A 19,414-nucleotide genomic window follows, 5' to 3' on the forward strand; every position below is an offset into this window, starting at 1 on the left:
CCAGCATGCATCCATGCTGATGACGGGTTCTGCTTGATAAACAATCCAAAGCAGTGCGGTCCGACACGTTCATTTTCATTATCTGAGTCAGATACCTCCAGCAGACTGTTGATTTATTTTTTGGTGGTTCAGGTTCTGTAGTTTCTGCATTGAACTTGTTGCTCTTTTAAGACTTCTGAAAGCATGCTCCACACCTCATTCCTCTCAGATTTTGGAAGGCACTTAAAGCTTGGGTCAAGTGCTGTAGCTGTCTTAAGAAATCTCACATTGGTACCTGTCAGATCTGCAGTGAAAATATTCTTAAAATGAACATGTGCTGGGTCATCACCTGAGACTGCTATAACATGAAATACATGGCAGAATGCAGGTAATATAGAGCAGGCGATATACAATTTCCCCCCCCCCAAGGAATTCAGTCACAAATTTAATTCATGCATATTTTTTTTAACAAGCATCATCAGCATGAAAGCATGTCCTCTGGAATGATGGCCAAAGCATGAAGAGGCATATGAATCTTTAGTGCATCTAGCAAGTAAGTATCTTGCAACACCAGCTACAACAGTGCCATGCAAACACCTGTGCTCACTTTCAGGTGACATTGTAATTAAGAAGTGGGCAGCATTATCTCCCGTAAACATAAAATAAATTGTTTCTCTTAGCGATTGGCTGAACAAGAAGCAGGATTGAGTGGATTTGTACGCTCTAAAGTTTTACACTGTTTTGTTTGAGTGCAGTTATGTAACAAAAAACCCTAAATTTGTAAGTTGCACTTTCATGATAGATTGCACAACAGTACTTGTATGAGCTGAATTGAAAAATACTTTATTTTTAAAGTGAAAATATTTGTAATAAAAAATATATAGTGAGCACTGTACATTTTGTATTCCATGTTGTAATTGAAATGAATATATTTGAAAATGAAGAAAAACATCCACAAATATTTAACATATTTCAACTGGTATTCTATTGTTTAACAGTACGATTAATCACAATTAATTTTTTTGAGTTAATTGTGTGAGTTACCTGCAATTAATTGACAGCCTTAGTAATTACCCCTCATTTTACACAAGAGAAAACTGAGGCAGGAAGGTATCAAACAATTTATTGAGATCACACAGAAAATCAGTGGCAGAGCTTGGAATAGGGTGTAAATGTCTTGGTTCCTTGCCAGATGCCCCTTGCTTTGGACCATGTGGCTCATCATGCATGGAGCAATATGATGGTAGTTTTCTTGGTACAAACCTCATCTGGAAGAAGTTAACAAGTCGTATGAAATCATAGCAGCTCATAACCACAAAGCAATCCCAGATTACACACAAAACAGTCAAATGACCTAAATGCTGACCAAACACAGATCCCTGGGAAAAAGGACCACCAGGGACCACTGTGTCTTTCAAATTTCCACACAAAGGATCATGTGGAAAGAGAATTGTGGACCATTGTGCAATACAGGAAGGAGTGAAAGAATTAACATAGAATGGTGACTTACTACTTAGCCACTTTCAGCACCAAGGATTTTGTTTTGAGCAACTGATGAAATTGCTGGGGCACTGCAGTCAGCTCCCCACTTCAGCACATTTTTATGTATTGTTACCCAGCCCATAACAAAGCTCTGCAAAAGTATTTCAGTATGATAATTTCTATCAAACCATACACACATTTGGACCTAGTAGGCTTCTGAAAGTCTAGATGGCAGCAGTCTGCCTCCACCTTCCATCTATACTTGACTAGGGAGCTTGTAACAATTCCTCTCAAGACATGGACCTCATAACACAGTTTGGTGTGCCTTGGCGATCTCCCAATTAGTGCAAGGTGCTTCATACGTAGGGCCACAGTTGAACTGACATACCAGAGCAGATGAGTGGTCTATCACATACTGTGTACTGTCAGATAGTAGTTAGTATCAAATGCTTCAAGGGAGTAAAACCCACACAATGGACTATTATGGAATAATATGCCCCTAAGGAAAATTTCTTCTTGACCCCAGGCAGTTAGGGATTGCTTATGCCCAGAACAATGAGAGTTTATATCCTTTAGATATTTGTATCCTATCTAAAACAACTGTAGATGTTCTTATTCATATAAGGCCTATTCCTTTATTGAGTCCTGTTAAGTTCTTGGCCTCAGCCTGAATTGTATTTTGAAACTTTAACTACTTTGACACTGCATTTTACCTGCTTACTTAGTAGTGCTTTTTGCATGAAATGTATTCCATTGGTGCTCCCTAAACTGTGCCAGCTTCCAGCCTGATCGGATGCAGGTAGTTAGTTTTAACCTAAAAAGCCCTTTTTGTGCTTTAGGTCCTGAACAGACACCTCCTCTCTCTCATAACATCCTAGGACAGCTGCCGTCAGCTATGGCACTTGATTTTGGCTCTAGTTTTGCATGTCCAGAAGTTCTCAGGAAAGGAGTACAATGCTGAATTTTGTCAATCCTTATAGTACTTTGCGAAACCTTATGCAGTCTTTGCCCTGGCTCTTAAAGGGGGATGTGAAACTTACGTTCTTGGCTTCTATCAGGAAGAAAGAGTTCATTGACTTTGTGTCAATTTAGATTTCTTGTAAATTTGTTTCAATCTTTATAGCACACACTCCTAAAATTTTACTGTGGCCGCTTGGAACTTCATAGCAACAGTTGGGGTAAAACTCAGACCCTCCTACTCCAAAAGCAGAGTCTCTAATCTAACCATTTAAAGAATTGCTATTTGGTGTCAGCAATACATGACCTGTGACACACAGCTGAGCAGTTCTGACTGGTGCACACACATTCTGCCGTAGGTCATTACAATATGTTTTGTATTGTGGTTTTATTAATTTTCCTTTAAAACTCTGCTAGAATAAACATTTTGTTTTGTTTCTTTTAAGTCACTTGTTTTATTATCTGCATTTATAGCAGAGATCTGATAAAACTGAAGACCTGATGTTTGGTTTCTAAAGCATTTGGGAAAGTAAATTCATCACAACTCTACCTCATGCCCACTCCATAAATGTTTTGGCATCCTTCAGAATGAAACGTGCTGGGGAAATACAAGTTCACCATCCTGTATCTTTAAAAGATCTTGGAGTTAGTTACAGGTTTCTGTCTTCACTAGTGCTGTGAGGTCAGCACATTTCTAATGTCAGCTGACGCTTCGAGAAAATAATCACAAGACGGGAGGAGAACAATATGTTTGCAGAGAAACAGCTACTGAAAAGAACCTCACACTTCTGTGAGTTACAATTCACAACATTTTAATTTAGTTTTTCCATGTAACAAAGGCAGCATCATTGTGGCTGCTATCATCTCATCTCAAACTCTGGCTGTCGTCCCACACCTATGCAGTTCTGTTCTCTCATCTCTTCATCATCGAGAGAGTAATGGAGAGAGAAAAGTGTTCCCATAAAGGGGAAAGGAAGATCTCTTGCCGCTTCACAATGCCTAGAGAAATAAACCACAGAAAATCAGTCTCCTTCATGAGAATATACAATCAGAAATTCAAGCAGTCATCACGAAAACTACCACCACTAACTGACAAGTCTTGGTAGACATGCCAAGAACTAAAATAGGCCACGGAGACCGAAACTTCCCTCTTGACCTTAAGGCAGGCCCCTCCAGCTCAGGGGGTGAGGTGCAATGGAGGCTGTGTGCCCTGAGGGAGAAGTCTGACCACTGATGCCTGTATGTTACCTGTCCTGTGGATAGAGGATTTCAGTCTCTGGGGCTGCTGATCCAGCACCTTTCACCAGCATTACATTCCTGCAGACGTATTTCATATGGAGAGAAATGTGTGTAAAAAGTCTAGCAGGGTCAAACTGCAAACTCTCTCTCCCCAGCTCTCCCACTGACAAAGCCTCAGAATCTGCCACATGGAAGACAAACATTTCTGGCATTCAGGGAGGGGTACAAAGCCTCATACAGCAGACTGTGATTTTGGGCTACTGCTCCCATGTGCTGCCTCACAGATGGGCGGGGAAGGTAATTAGAATGCTGGTGTGGGTTCTATCATCCTTGTGTTTGTCATATGGATGGGGCCGTATGGTGTTCTCACTCCCCTGAAGAAACTTGAGCAATTCATCTTGAGCGTCTTCCTAAGGCATCTAGAGTATATTGCAACTTGTGTGCATAACATACAACAGCAGCAAATTGCCAATACCTATAGGAGAGAGCGGAGACTGACTGACACACAGTATTCCACACCAAAGTGGTGACGAAGAAAAACTTTGCACAAGGACACTGGGGGAAATCCTATTCTTATAAAAATGGCAATGAAGTCTTTAAGGTGTAGACAAGAGCCACAGCTGTCTTCCCATCCCCCGACCACCGACACATTGCCATCAGTAACCATTTTGGTCTCTACCCCACAACTGTATTAAGGCATTGAAAAGTGGAGCTAGTACACATACATACACATACCCCCCCCACACACATACACACATCAGTACTACCCACTCCCCTCTCTCTGCTGAAGTTTTAGGTCTCTGGGCTCATGGAGCTGCGCTCCACAGCACTTCCTGTTTGTTTATTTATCTGGGTAATAAGAATATGAATAATATGCACCTCTATAGCTCCTCCCTTCCAAGAATCTAAGTGCTTTACAGACATTAATGCATTAAGCCTCATAACATCCCCACGAGGGAAGTCAGTATGCTCAATTTCCCCCCATGCTTCTTTTGTGAATAATGGAGGAAGCCTGCGTGGTGAAATTGAATGAATTCTTCAAGGTAACAGCAAGTTTGTGGCAAGGGCAAGAATAGAACCCAGGATTTCTAACTCCCAGTCCAAGTGATTTAACATAATAGCATTCTTCTCGTCAAACTCGAATTACCACACAATTTACCAAAGACTCCGCCATATAATATAAAGAGTTCATATGATGGACTCAGAACTCAAAATCCCTCTGAACACTAACTATACAAATCTTTTTATGTTACCATAAAACAGTATCTATTATCAACTAGACTCTAGTTTGCTGCTCAACCACAAAATATAGGTCCATCTCATACTGCCCTAGTTCAACCCAAGGATTTAACATTGCTACATAAATGCAGTGCGTCTATAAATGAAATAACGGTACAAGGCCACAGTAAAAAACAACGAAAAAATAATTGGAGGTCAGAAAGCAGCTGCCATTTTCTGTAGCAGTTTTATCTATTAGTGCTCTGCAAATTCAAAGAAAGATTTTTGTGGTGTGCCCCAAAACAGAACTCCCCCATACCATCAGCTATTAGGCTGAGAATGGTATAAATATGCAGACAGACTGAGTAAAGTCTGGACCCAAACACCACCTCTTTCCCTCTGTGGAATGAGTCTGGGCGTTCGGGTGGAGGGAAAAGAGAGTCTAAATGACAGTATTTGAAAGGGTACGCCGAGACTAGTGTAAGGGTACGTCTTCACAACAGGCCGTATCGATGGATAGTAATTGATTTCTCAGGGATCGATATATCGCGTCTCATCTAGACGCGATATATCGATCCCCGAACGAGCTCCTGTCGACTCTGGAACTCCACCAACGGCGAACGGAGTCGACAGGGGGAGCCGCGGATGTCGATCCCGCACCATGAGGACGCTAGGTAACTCGATCTAAGATACTTCAACTTCAGCTACGTTATTCACGTAGCTGACGTTGTGTATCTTAGATCGATCCCCTCCCCTAGTGTAGACCAGCCCTAAAAGATGTATTTTTAAAACATTAGCTAAAATATTTTAAAACTCTAGAGTAGACTAGGCAAGCTGTATTTTCATAGGTGTTAAAACCCCTCCTGGGAGTTCCCCTCAACCAGCTACCATGTTAAAATACAACTTGCCCAGTCTACAGACATTTGAAAATATGTTATTTTAAACATTTTAGCTAACATCAAAAAAAGAAAAACATCTTTAGTCTTAGACTTGCCAAGCCCTAGAACTAAAATTCACTGGTAGGTAGGTTTTGGCTAGGTACCCGTTCAATCTAATCCTCCCCGCTCCCCGATCTCAATTCTCAACAGCAGAGGGCTTTCTGCAAGTCAGCCATTCACACAACCACACCAGGAAGCTATAAAAAGCTAGCCACAAAGGATGCAGTTATTCAAGGCAGGCAGCACTTTCAACTTCCCCCTCCTTCTGTTTCTCTTCCTCCCTTACCAAACAGCAGATCTGATCCTCTCCCAGCAATATCAATGAGTGCAAGATTGGAACCAGACTAGATTAAACCTTTTATTTTACAGGCAAAATTACGGCTTACCAAAAATGCAGCCATGTTCCCCTCCCCTTTCCCACTCTGCTCCCTACAGGAGAGAAATCCCAGAGACTGGGAACGGGCAATGAAGTGACAGAACCATCACTCTCCTGCCCCCAGGCACTTCGCTCTTAGGAATAGTGCTACAGCAAAGAGACACTTCTGCATATCCTAGTGATGCTATTTTTGTCTTTCCTATTCAGCAACTTGCCAGCAAATCAGAAATGGACAATACCACCAAATAGACATAGGGGACGAAACCCACTGATACCTTTTTACGAAGCCCTCTTCTGGGCAAATATTCAATCTACTGAGCCTCCTCCATACTGTTCCTCTCTGTCACTGTCATTTATACACTTTGGCAACACTTGCATTGCTTGTCAAGCCATTGAAGAGTTTTGATTTGCTATCAAACTGTCCCCACTCCCTCTCTGCCACCTCACCCAGCCCCTGCACTTTTTATCTGACATTCTGTAGAGGAGAGGAAAAAAAGAGGGTTTCTGAAGAGAACAAAAGGAAAATGGAGAAATACCCTGACAATGTCCTGCCTCAGCACAATGTAAATGCCACTCTTTGTCCCAGCCTAATCCATGCTGGCGGGGCGGGGAGGGGGAGAGGAATGGAGAGGGTTGAAGCCCCTCCCCTTTTCATGGATGCACCTCCTCTCCCCTTCCGAAAAGAAACACAAGCCTTAACACTCCCTTCTTGGATCTCTTTACCAGTGGCAGGGGTGCAGTAAACACAGGGCACTCTGCTGTGTTGCATCTGGTGGGGAAAGCAGAATGGACAGATGTTGACATGCAAAAAAGGGAGAAAAACATTAATCTAATCCCCACTTTTCTTGCATTTCAGAAGCCTTTGCTGAATACCTAAAATGGCTACCTCAAGCCTTGCCTTTGTGAGCAAGGCTCACATTTCTATATCCCTACCTCCCTAATTCAACTACCAAGAGCAGCTGGAGATGCCTTATGAGTAGGGCCCTACCAAATTTGTGGCCGTGAAAAACAGGTCACAGATCGTGAAATCTGGTCTTTTGTGTACTTTTACCCTATATTATACAGATTTCACGGAGACCAGCGTTTCACAGATTGGGAGTCCCGACCCAAAAGAGGGAGTTCATGGTATTGCCATCCTTACTTCTGACCTGCCTTCAGAGCTGGATGGTCGGAGGGCAGTGGTTGCTGGCTAGAAGCCCAGCTCTGAAGGCAGTGCCCCACCAGCAGCAGTGCAGAAGTAAGGTGGCAATACCATACCATGCCATCTTTATTAATCCGCTGCCGCTGGTGGTGGTGCTGACTTCAGAGCTGGGCTCCCAGTCAGCAGCCACTGCTCTCCAGCAGCCCAGCTCTGAAGGCAGCACTGCCACCAGCAGCAGCACAGATATAAGGGTGGCAATACCACAACCACCTACAATAACCTTCCGACACCCCCCCCCCTTGCAATCTCCTTTTGGGCCAGGACCCCTACAGTAACACCACAGTGAAATTTCTGATTTAAATATCTGAAATCATGACATTTACAATTTTTAAAATCCTTATGACCGTGAAATTGACCAAAATGGACCATGAATTTGGTAGGGCCCTGAGACTGACAAACACTTTGGGTTAGGGGACTGACTCTTATCTGCCCTCCTCAAGCCTCTTGGTTTTCCTGTTCCACTCACACTCTGGGTAAAAAATTGTCATTTTACTACGAGAAACACAGTAGCATTTTTAACCAGAATGACCATCTGTCTCTGTGGAGAGGAGCTGTGCTGGCTTCTACACCATGCCTATCCCCAGGTCCACTGCAACACTCAGTTTTCCTCCTCCATCTTGTGAAGGCTAAAAAGCCTTTTCCATGGGAGGGGAGGGGATGGTATGTTTCTTGTTTTCTTCCTCTCAATGGACAGTTGGGGTGTGCTAAGGGTGAGCAAGTTCCCTTTTGCTGTCTTTACTCCACTGCTGCTGAAACATTCACCTATGCTTTTGACTCCACTTGCCTTGACTATCACAATCTGCTCTCGCCATTTCAGTCTCTTGACTGCAAATACAAGAGCCTTCTCCTTTAAAGCTCCCGCCATCTAGAACAGCATTTGTGATCACTCCACTGAACAGAACTCTTTACAAATCTCTGCTCAAAACACCTTTCCAATTTGCACCTTGACCTTAGTTTCCTGTGCCCTCTGCAATGACCTCGAGTCAAATCCTGCTTACTTCCCACACAGTAAGTACTCCAGATGGTTTTAATGGGACTACTCAGATAAGTAAAGCAAACAGGATTTTGCCCTTAGTATTTAACCAAGCGTGATATTTAAGTGCAAAGTGAACAGGGGACAGCCTTACTGAAGAAAAAAAAGCAACGCTGATATATTATTCACTGTATGCATTTTAATCACATCCAAGTAACATTTCTGCCATATCAATGCACTATAACCTCAAGAAACTTCTTTTAGACTTTAAGACATTCTAGCAGGACTGACAGCAGAACAGTCTGCCTTGCCAGTTAATAACAGAGCTATTTTAGAAGGCAGGCTGCACATTTTACAAGTTACTTCCAAGGTACCTCATTTAGAAGCCAAATGCAGTGAGCTATGCTGTAGATTTACAAAGCGTTCATTATAACAAAAGGGTCAGACATTTTGTTACTTCTGAGGGCTGAGTGCATTGCACATATCAGGTTCTCTTTGCATCCTTTTATTCCCCATAAATTACCTATGTGCCACCCTCTCTATTTCAGGGACTCCCTGTAACCCTCACCAGCTCCTGCCCCTATGCCCGGGGCAAGGTTTTCCCCCTTTTTCTTCCTTCTGTCCACCTTCACTCATTTCTTTTCTTTCTGTCTGGGAGGAAGACAGACAGAAACATGGATGCCATCAGGCTGAGTGATAGGCTATATCTACACTCCATAGCTTACAGTGACACTGCTGCGCTGCTAAAGCAGAGGTGGGCAAACTATGGTGGGTGGACCCTCCTGCCCCTGAGCTCCTGGCCTGGGAGGCTAGCCTCCGGCCCCTTCCCCTCCTGTTCCCCCTCCCCCACAGCCTCAGCTCACCCCGCCGCCAGCGCAATGCTCTGGCCGGTGGGGCTGCGAGCTCCTGGGGCAGGGCGTGGCTGTAGCACTGGCAGCCACCGGTGCTCCAGGCAGCGTGGTAAGGGGGCAGGAAGCAAGGGGGTTGGATAGAGGGCAAGGGAGTTTGGGGTGGTGGCTAGGGAGCACTAGGGTGACCAGATGTCCCAATTTCATAGAGACAGTCCCGATTTCGGAGTCTTTTTCTTATATAGGCTCCTGTTACCCCCCACCCCCGGTCCTGATTTTTCGCACTTGCTGTCTGGTCACCCTAGGGAGCGGGGGTATGGCTAGGGGTCAAGCCGTCAGAAGGTGAGGAAGAGGGGTTGAATGGGGGCAGGGGTCTATGGGCGCAGTCAGGAAGGAGGGGGTGGTTGGATGGGGCAGCAGGGGGCAGTCAGGGAACAGGGTGCGGGGGAAGGTGGATGGGTCAGGGGTCCCGGGGAACTGTCAAGGGATGGGGGGGCGGTTTGGATGGGACAGGAGTCCCAGGGGTAGGCCGTCAGGGGGCAAGAAGTGAGGGAGGGTGGCGGGGTGGATGGGGGAACAGGCCACACCCCCCTCCTCTAACCGGCCCTCCATACAATTTCCAAAACCCAGTGTGGCCCTCAGGCCAAAAAGTTTGCCTGCCTCTGTGCTAAAGCCTTGCTGCTGTAAGGCACACAGTGTACCTGCTCTTTGTCAGTAGCAGAGAGGTCTCCTGAAGAGAAAATAAAACCACCCCCAACAAGGGGCAGTAGCTTTGTTGGCGGGAGAGTGTCTCCTGCCAACAAAGCACTGTCCACACTAGTGCTTTTCATCAGTAAAACTTTTGTTGGTCAGAGGTGTGGTTTTTTTCACACCCGAGTGACAAAAGTTTTACCAACAAAAGTGCAATGTAGACATAGCCTTAGACCCTGCTTTGCATGGCCAATGAATAGGTAGTTTCCAGTATCTTTCGCTTCTGTCGTCCAGGAAGCCCACACAATATCCTTTTCACTGTATTTCTGGTGTGTCTATCACATGCAGTATTCTAAGTATCATAAGCAGTAATTAACATTTGCATAGTGATATGGGAGTGGATTTTATAATGGCTTCTGCTCTCAGTCTTTTCCTAGTTCATTAGCTTTTTGCTTACCATGTTGGGTTTGTTTTTGTTGCTGTATTAATTCTTTGTATTCAGTTATTATATAAAACTCTTTGATATTCTATATAACAAGTATAATCAGGAGTTTGTTCTTTTTAAATGAATTCCATCACTGATTATTAAATATTATTTTGAAGCCTTTTTCACATTTCACTTTGTAAGCACTTTAAGCTTTTTGAACTTCACTTACCAACTTGACTTACTCAACTAGATCAAGACAAGGTGGGTGAGGCAGTATGTTTTATTGGACCAACTTCTGTTGGTGGAAAGGACAAGCTTTCAAGCTACATGGAGCTCTTTCTGAGGTCTGGGGAAGGTAACCACAGGGTTCAAGTTAAATACAAGGTGGGACAAATTGTTACACATAAGGATTTGGCAAATGTTGTAGGAGACCACTTAAAATAAAATGAGCAATTAACACCTCTGCAGTCATAGGACAAAGGAAGATAGTAGGGAGCAAGGTATGTTAGAAATTGTTATAATGAGTCACAAAAGCAGTGTTTCTGTTATGTCCATGGTTTTTGTGTGCCAACACAGTTATAAAATTTACCTTCCCAGGCTCATCTTTTGAAGATGGTTTGCAGGTTTCCTTTGGAGGAGAGGACTCATATCCTAGGACCAGCACAGCTACACCACCACTGAACCTGATGGATTAGTTTCACTTTATATTCACATGAACCAGTATAATGGTAATGGGGACAATATAAGTCCCAAGGAGATTTTTTATAATTAATTATTATTATTATTATTATTATTATAGTAATGTGAATAGAAATGTTTTCCATGATAGATTTTGAAAAATGTTTTTCTAAGGAAATAATGCACTGAACTGACTAGTACAGCCACCACTGCTTTCTACTGGCTGGAATCAGAATGGCTTAACTGTGTGTCAACCTGTATGCTGCTAATGGCATGTCCTTCCATTCAAGCAGCTGAGACCTGTGCATTTACTGAAGGATCTCTGCTGCTGCTGTGACATTTTGAGTGGCCACGGTGTGCAGCAAAGTGACAACTGTGGCGTCCTAGGCGGCACTGACTTGTTCTAACATGAACTATAAAACTAAGATATACAGCTAGTTGCCTGCTACACAATATGTAGTTAATGCTCCCCACATAACTAAATGGATGAAAACCTGTCAGAATACTACGATGAGAGCACTTGAGATTAAACAGGTGACTGATTTTAATGTACAAAGGAAAGTATTTGTGGGGAGGAAATGCTAAATATATTTATCAAGTGGTGTTAGCTACTATAGAGTAATACTCAGAAAGATTCCAGAAAGGGATTATATATTCATATAAGGTGAATAGCACACAGACTAGCTAAGCATATTGGCTATGAGTCTTGTGGCTTCAGGGCTGATCACTGGCTGGGGGTCAGGAAGAAATTTTCTTCCCATTTAACAAGTAGTATTATGGGAGCTTATGTCTCCCTCTAAGATATCCAAGTGTCAGCCCAGGGGTTCTCAAACTGGGGGTCAGGACCCCTCGGGGGTCACAAGGTTATTATATAGGGGGTCATGAGCTGTCAGCCTCCAATCCCAAACCCCACTTTGACTCCAGCATTTATAATAGTGTTAAATATATAAACAAGTGTTTTTAATTTACTGGGGGGGTTGCACTCAGAAGCTTGCTATATGAAAGGGGTCACCAGTACAATCATTTGAGAACCACTGTGTTAGCCCATGTCAGAGGCAGCTGCAAGTGGGATGCTGAATGTCAGATGACACTAGTCGAGAAGGGCCAAGGTGTCCATTCTACTATGAAAATTACTATGACGAGTAAGAATTGAGTAAAATCACACTCACCATTCAAAGTGACAGTTCAAGGACTCTGCCTCTCTCCTCTGTCCCCCTTACTTCAGTTAACATTTTGCAATCCATCTCTCCTTGAATTGTAGGTTTCGCAGGTCCCAGCCACATTAGTTCCTTCTTCTGCTACTGCCACCTACCAGTTTTATTATTCTGTTGCAGCAGAAGGGCATATAGAAGAAGTTCTTGTTCAGCACTCACATAATTACACAATTGGGATCCCTTTGTCTAAGGTGCCACGGCTTATTCAAGTTTCTCCTCCATCCTCCCCTCACCCAACACCCTTTACAAAGCACTGGACACAAGCAAGATTAATATCAGGCTTTGAAAGCCATTCCAGCAATGAGGGAGGGGTGGGAGAGTAGAGGATTGAGACATTAGCTTCAATGGACTGCAACAGCTTTTCTCTTCTACACTTCCCACCAAAGACTGTTTATAAACACTGTAAGACTTAACATTTTCTACCACCAAGAAAACTTTGAAGAAATGCATTAGCTGTGGGTCGGAGCTGCAAAGTTTAGAGGCAAGTTCAGATATGGTTAACTTAAGGACAACAAGAGGAAGAAGAATATTACAAATCCACAGATCTTTCCCCAAAACAGAAGATACCCAGCCACATGCCTGAAAGCCTGAAAAGTGTTACACTGTGTCTTACAGCAGCTGATTCACAAAAATATACACAAATAAAGGAATAGGCCTGCCCAGTGGTGAGACGAGAGAAGTGGGTGTGTCTGAAAGGAAAAAGCATTGGAAATGTGAGTATAACAGGTCTGTACAATTATCTTGCATGTAAAATTAAAGCACAAATTCTATACTCTGTTATACCCGTGAAAATCTGGTCATTTCACTGATATTTCAGATTAGCATAACAGAGCAAAATTTGGCTCTATGTAAAATCCCCCCCCATCTTGTTTTGAGTATTGCTGCTCACATGAGCTGAATACACAAACACTCTTCTTTTCTAGAGCATAGAGGAAAACAAATTGAGAAGGTCACAAGTAGAATTTTTTTAATGCCTACAAAGATCAGAGTTATTCACATATACAAAAGATCTTCAGAAGAAGGGCAGGCATACCTAGAAATAAATTATATGAAGGAGCACTTGTAAGCCAGCCTGAAGTGTCATACTCGCCCTGCTTAGAAACAACCCCCGATTCCCACTTCACCTCTTTACCTCCACCTGTAGAACAAGGAATCTTCTACCTCACAAAGGATTTGGGAGGCTAAACTGTCAACATCTGCAAAGTGCTTTGAGATCAGTGGATAGGAGGTACCACAGAAGGGAAAATTATTTATTGGTGTTTGGATATTATAGTTAGCGGGATCATTAGAAATGCCTGAAACAGATAGTCAGCCCAGAGGTTGTTCTATTTAGCAAAGGTATTCTCCCATTTGCCACGTCCCCCATATCTGGATTAGGGTTAAAATTTTGCAACCTTTTTAGTACTAGTTTTCCATACCTTTCAACTCCTAATTGATGCTGTTAAACTTTGTGCTCACTGTGCACCTGGGGAAGCACCATAACCCTGTGAAAACTTAAGCCAGAATAGCATATTGGAAGGAAAAAGTAGAGATACACACAAAGGATGGTTGGATTTGTGCAGTAGACATCATCCCTCCAATCATTCTGACACAGCAATGATATTTAACCCACCCTCACAGTGGCTCACCTGAGCACATTAAGGGAGAAACCCTAAAATATTTCTTAAAATCTAGCTTGTACAAAGGAGTAGGAGGGGAGGAAAGTAGGACTTGCTCTCTAAGCCCCATTACTGAAGACATCCTTTGAGAAGCTTCATCAAACTAGGGTGTGGATGGGGGGAAATGGGAAGGAAGAAAGGCAAACATGTGAGAGTTAAAGAAAAAAAAAAGAAAAGAAAAGAAAAAGAGCAGAAAGAGTGAATTTACCTGCCAACAGGTCGGTTTTGGATGCCACCAAACTGCTGCGTTTACTGTTTTACCAGCTTGCATTACTGGGGAGAAAAGTTTAGGAAGGAACATTCTCAAGGACTTTTCATAAGCTCTCACTCTCGCCATCAGAAAGAGGAGAAGGGAAGTTTTTCTCTGGATTGTTTGACTTTTTTGGCTCCTGAAAAGTTTTGCAAAGAACAGTAAGAAAGTGCGAACTGTTAGAACACATCTTTTTTAAAAGAAAAAAATAATACATATAAAATAGAACAATTTCATTTAAACAAAATTACAATGCCCACCCAAAACCCACACTTCACTTTGTGAAACTGGTTTAAACAAATGAAAAAAACCCAAACATTTCAACTGAAAATTGGAACACAAGGGATTTGGAGATTACCAACAGTGGGCTAAGATCCGCCATCGGAACACTCTCCAAGGTCAAGAGAGACGTAAAAGAAAAACAAAACAAAAGGAAAAGGCAGCAAACACTTGGTTATAAATCCTGCAATATGTTAACATTTTAAAGGAATTCCTAGAACAGTGAAAAATTAAAAATGAAGAAAAAAACAGTAGCAGCAGAGGTTACCTGTCTGAGCACCTACAATTCCATAGAGAGAACAGGAGTGGGTCGTGTGTCTCACACCAGCCATAAAGCCCATAAACCTTCTCAAAAAGAGTGAGCCATGAGAAAGATGTTGTACACACGGGTTGCTTTCACAAAGTCTCTCTAAGCCCGTGCTGCCCCTTACATATTTAACCAACTAGGGCTTTTTGCATTTGAGGAAGAAGAGAGGAGATTTAGAAAGAGTTACTGATTTCACATGTCAGACTTAAAAGTCCAGTGAAACATCTGAAGAAGTGTCCTCTTTTTTTGGCCAACATACACAGTAGTTCCAGAGGCATTTCCTGGGCAGATATCACACGTGAAAGATTGCAAATGTGAAGCAGGCGTGGAAAAGCCATCAAAGCATGACCACATAGCTCGGAGGGGGTAGAACACAGACACACACAAAAAAATAGTCCATGTGTATACAGAGTGTCACTCTTCCATCATGTGTTACAGATGAGGCATTGTAGCATTCCAGAAAGGGGCGATTTTATAAAACACATCAAAAAATTAAAAAAAAATACTTAATATACAAAGCCATACAGACAATTCAGAATTAAGCATGGTAAACAAGAAATTGTAAACATGTGACCAAATCACACAGCAGAAAAATTCACAACCCCCCCTCCCCTCCCCCCCCCCCCCCCCAAAAAAAAAATCACTTACAAACAGGATAACAAATTCCATCAGGTTTAAATTAAGGAACTTATTTCTGCAAACAAAAGTTTCTGCTTGGCTCACTCAAGTTTCTCTCCCCTCCCTTAAAAAAATATAGACACATTAACTCATGCACCATCATTATCTGTATCAGTCCTTAAAAAACAAAAAAAACCCTCAGTGTATCTTGATTACGTTTCCTTTCCAATATAAGCTTCCAAAGCAGAATATGACAGGTAATGTTAGCTCTATTAAAGCGCTGGAGTATGGAAGGTGTTCTTTAGGATGTGGAAGTGAAGAAAACATAGCACACAGTGCTGAGCTGTATAGATGTGATGGGAGATTCTCTTGATTAGCACAGGCTTGATTTTTTTAGTTGAATTACATGTGAAACCTGTTTTTTCTTCCCCACTCTATACATCTCACTGACCATGGGACAATGGGTAGGTTGGGGAGAGGAACATACAAGATGGATTCAAACTGATAAAGCTTTGAATCCTCGGCAAGGCTTTCCGTGAGCAATATCAAGAATTACTGTCTACATGGATGTGTGTAAAGTTTTAACTCCTGATCCTCCCCCATAACAAGCACTACCCATAGACTTTTCTCCAATTTTGCAAAAGAAGAACCAATTGCTCAAGAGGATCTCATTACAAGGGAGCCAGCCACAACAGGATACCCTTCAGTCCATTTGCTTGTGTGTTTCAGAATAAGAGTATGTGTACCACTTCACAAATTTGTATTACTCTGAAGTGTGAGTAGGAAATTCTAAAGGCAAGATGCATTATGAAGTCCCTGCTCCCACAGCCTTATTCCCTCAAGCAATGTGGGGACTCAAGACAGCTCAGCTCCTATAGCTATTACCAGCCTCTTTCCAACAAGTTATCTTTACTAACTGTGACAGTAGTGCAGAGGCCCTAGCTGATTACTTCCAGCTGGCATGGAGCTGACTTGTCTGCTCTCCCTCACTTATATCCCACACAGGTGCTCGCAGTGTGTATATGAAAGTAGGGTTGGAAACTGCAGGCTCAATCAGGGTCTCAAAGGGAATACAGAACACTATTTAAAAAACAGCTCCTTAGTAAGCAGATGAGGGGAGAAGAGCTGTGAGGAGGCAGTGCTTTCCCACCCAGTAACTAGAAAGTTGGGTTGGATGTAACCTTTGCTGGGGTGTTTTGATTTTTTATACAAGGGAAAACTTTGTGTTCTTTTGTTATAATCTGTGCACTTGAAGGCTCAGAAATAAAACCTCAGAGATGACCTTGACTGCTGAAACTTCTTTTGTTGCTGGATCATCTGGATCACTCCATCAGCTAACATCAACAATCAACCTTCCACTTGTTTTTAATAATAATATTTAATTCTACAAAAAACCCTCATTTTATTACATTCCTTTTTAAAATTAAAAAAACTGTACAAATAAGCATGATCAAACCTCCATGAAAGCAGGTTAATACTGTTCTGTTTATTGCCTCTTGAAGTCTCTCTCCGTAGTGTCCATGAGCTGTGTTTGTTTAAGATCCCAGTAAGTGACGGTAAAGCAGCAGAGCAGCGGAGAGGTGAGGAGGGGCCACAGGGGTAGGAAGCGAAGAGCCTCAGCGGATACATGGGACATGCTCCTTTAAAGTATCCAGATAACAGCAGCATTGCACACACACAAACCCCCCTCCAAACCCTCTTTTCACAAAACCATCTTTCAGTTGTAAACGTTTTACTTTTTTTCCCCTAAAATGAGGCGCATATATATATATATCTATATATAACTATCTATATATATATCTATATCTATAGTTCCAGTGCTTTATGAACCCAGAAGAGGGAAGGAACAAGCAGTGGTGAGAAGGAAGATGGGGACTTCAAAATGGACCCAACACTGCTGTTTTGGTTCTTTGTTTCCCAAAACTGCTCAACTTGAATGAAAAAATGCACAGCCAGAAGAACTGAGGAAGGAAAATCAATCAGCCTGAAAAAATGAAACTGAACAGCTCAAAACCAAAAAGAAATAAAGCAAAGCACGCACACACACACAGGGTCCAGGATCCATCTATTCATTGCTTGTGGCCTTTTGTATTTTTATTCTAGCTGAGCCTTATTTTTTTCAAATCTGCTGCATAGTTTCCCAAAGGCAATAACTGTGTATTTTTCCCCTGGATCCATGCTTTGGAGCTCAGCTGACATCAGAGTTTGGACATTTTCAATGTGGAAAATACATGCCTAGTGATAGTGGTAATGAACGAACTTCAGCTTTATCCTAAATGTCCTCGAGGTTTCAATCAACCTTTTCCCTCCTCCACACCCTACCACATTTCCCAGAAAAAAACAACAAAAATAAAAGAATGATTTACAGGCTTCAAGTCAGTGTTTTGTTAAATGGTTTGTGGTGTTCTCACTTTGGCCACTGTTAAAGATGCAGGCATAGAGAAGGGTATGTTGGACTAGCATGTATTAAAAAATGAAACATTAACATAGCATCTCTCTCTCAAAAAGACTAAAACACTAACAAATACAAGTCAATGCACATTTGTTTTAAACTAGTGTAATTCTTTTTCACATTGGATTAAACATTATTTTGTACACCAAACATTACAATGCTGTTTATCTCCTCCAATCGTGCAAAAATCGTTAAAACGTGCCACTTCTGCCATGAATGAGAACACGACTGACTCTTCTACATACCTGCCCCAGGATTTAAAATGATAAAAAACACAAATTTAAAAAACAACTCCCCTTCAAAAGCTTTATAAACAAATATGGACACATTTTTGTGGACACATGCCAGTTAATACTGAGATGGCAGAAGTCGCAGGTTTGTACTGAAAGCTCAAGTTTCCTGTCCCTGCCCCATCTCTTAAGCCAGATCCTGCAAGGTCACAATGGGCTGATTTTAAGAGATGCTGAACTTTCACAGCTCCCACTTACGTGAATAGGAACTGCAGATGCTCAGCACCTTTGAAATATCAGATCTCAAGCACCCTCAGCTCTCTTGGAAACTAAAGGCACTCAAGCAATTCACAAGATCAAGCTCTTAAAGAGGTAGGAGAGAGTTCACAGCTGCATTAGTTCACAGATGCTTTTGGAGAATTGCAAGATAGCATTCCAAAACCAGAAGTGTGAATTGTGCTGTAATATCTCCCCATCAATACACGTGTTCTGCGATAAGCTTGGGACCACAGCTGCACATAAAATCAAATCCCCATGTGGGTTTGAACTGGGTATCACTGACTAGAGATTGGCTGCCAAAAAATGAAACCAATCATATGTTCTGCAGGATTAAAAAGTAAGGGCAGCAATCAGAGAATATGCACTTTTTAATCTCACTCTTTTGACTAATTCTCTCCCGACTCCATTCATCTCCCTGAGCTTCTCTGATAAACAGCATTGCAAGTTGGTTTAAAAAAAATTTACAGGAGTTTTGTTGGTCATGTATTTACACGTGGCATCATTCCACAAGGAGTTTGATCTCATTGGCTAGTAGCTGGTTCATGTTGAATAAAGCCCCCGGGAGCTTGGTGAGCAACTCTCTCTCCGTGGTCTCAGGGTCGCTGTCGACAGAGCTGGAGCTAGCGCTCATATTGTCGACAGCGGCACTAGCTGGAGGGCCCAGCTCTGGCTCGCTAGTCTCGCTGGCCGTGGACACCACAGAGAGCAAGGACATACGCCGCGTCAAGCGACCGGGGGGAAGGAGAGAAGCGGCATAGTCCGCTATGATACCAGCTACATCTAGATTACAAGCCTTGTCAAAGGCAATGAAACCTACATTTGCATTGGCCTCGCAGACGTAGAACGAGCCATCATCTTTCATCAGTAGGTCGATGCCACACACGTCCATCCCCAGGATGTTTGACACCTGGACTGCCAGCTGCTTGCCTTGTTCACTCAGTGAGCACATCATCCCTACACCGCCTGGCAAAAGGGAAAATAAGTGTCAGCTCCCAGGCTTCAATCTGGTCAAAAGTCACTTGCTGAGCATGGTAGGGATGGCTCAGTTCCTGGATGTGAAACATCCAAGGCAAATCCAGAGTGCTGCTGGGAAGGGTGTGATCATTTTTGGTCAGAAAGGA

At 42.6% G+C, this 19,414-nt stretch overlaps 1 protein-coding gene across 11 annotated transcripts in view; it reads right to left on the minus strand.

Annotated features, from left to right (window-relative positions):
- Positions 1 to 2,603: 2,603 nt before the first annotated feature.
- The window catches only part of RIMKLB (ribosomal modification protein rimK like family member B), a 94,170-nt gene continuing 77,359 nt past the window's right edge, over positions 2,604 to 19,414 (minus strand). The window contains exons 7-11 of one of the 11 annotated variants that reach the window (XR_003997154.1): positions 19,111 to 19,256; positions 14,087 to 14,267; positions 12,176 to 12,331; positions 10,558 to 11,011; positions 2,604 to 3,735 (exon numbers count right to left, since the gene is read on the minus strand). Coding sequence is in view for 1 of the 11 variants with exons in the window: in XM_030537960.1 (XP_030393820.1) it covers positions 18,793 to 19,256 (464 nt within the window). In the remaining 10 variants the exon portion in view is untranslated. The other 10 variants (XR_003997151.1, XR_003997150.1, XR_003997155.1 and 7 more) reach the window with 10 other exon arrangements.

This window comes from Gopherus evgoodei, chromosome 1 (assembly GCF_007399415.2).
Source record: "Gopherus evgoodei ecotype Sinaloan lineage chromosome 1, rGopEvg1_v1.p, whole genome shotgun sequence".
NCBI classification, from domain to species: Eukaryota; Metazoa; Chordata; order Testudines; family Testudinidae; genus Gopherus; species Gopherus evgoodei.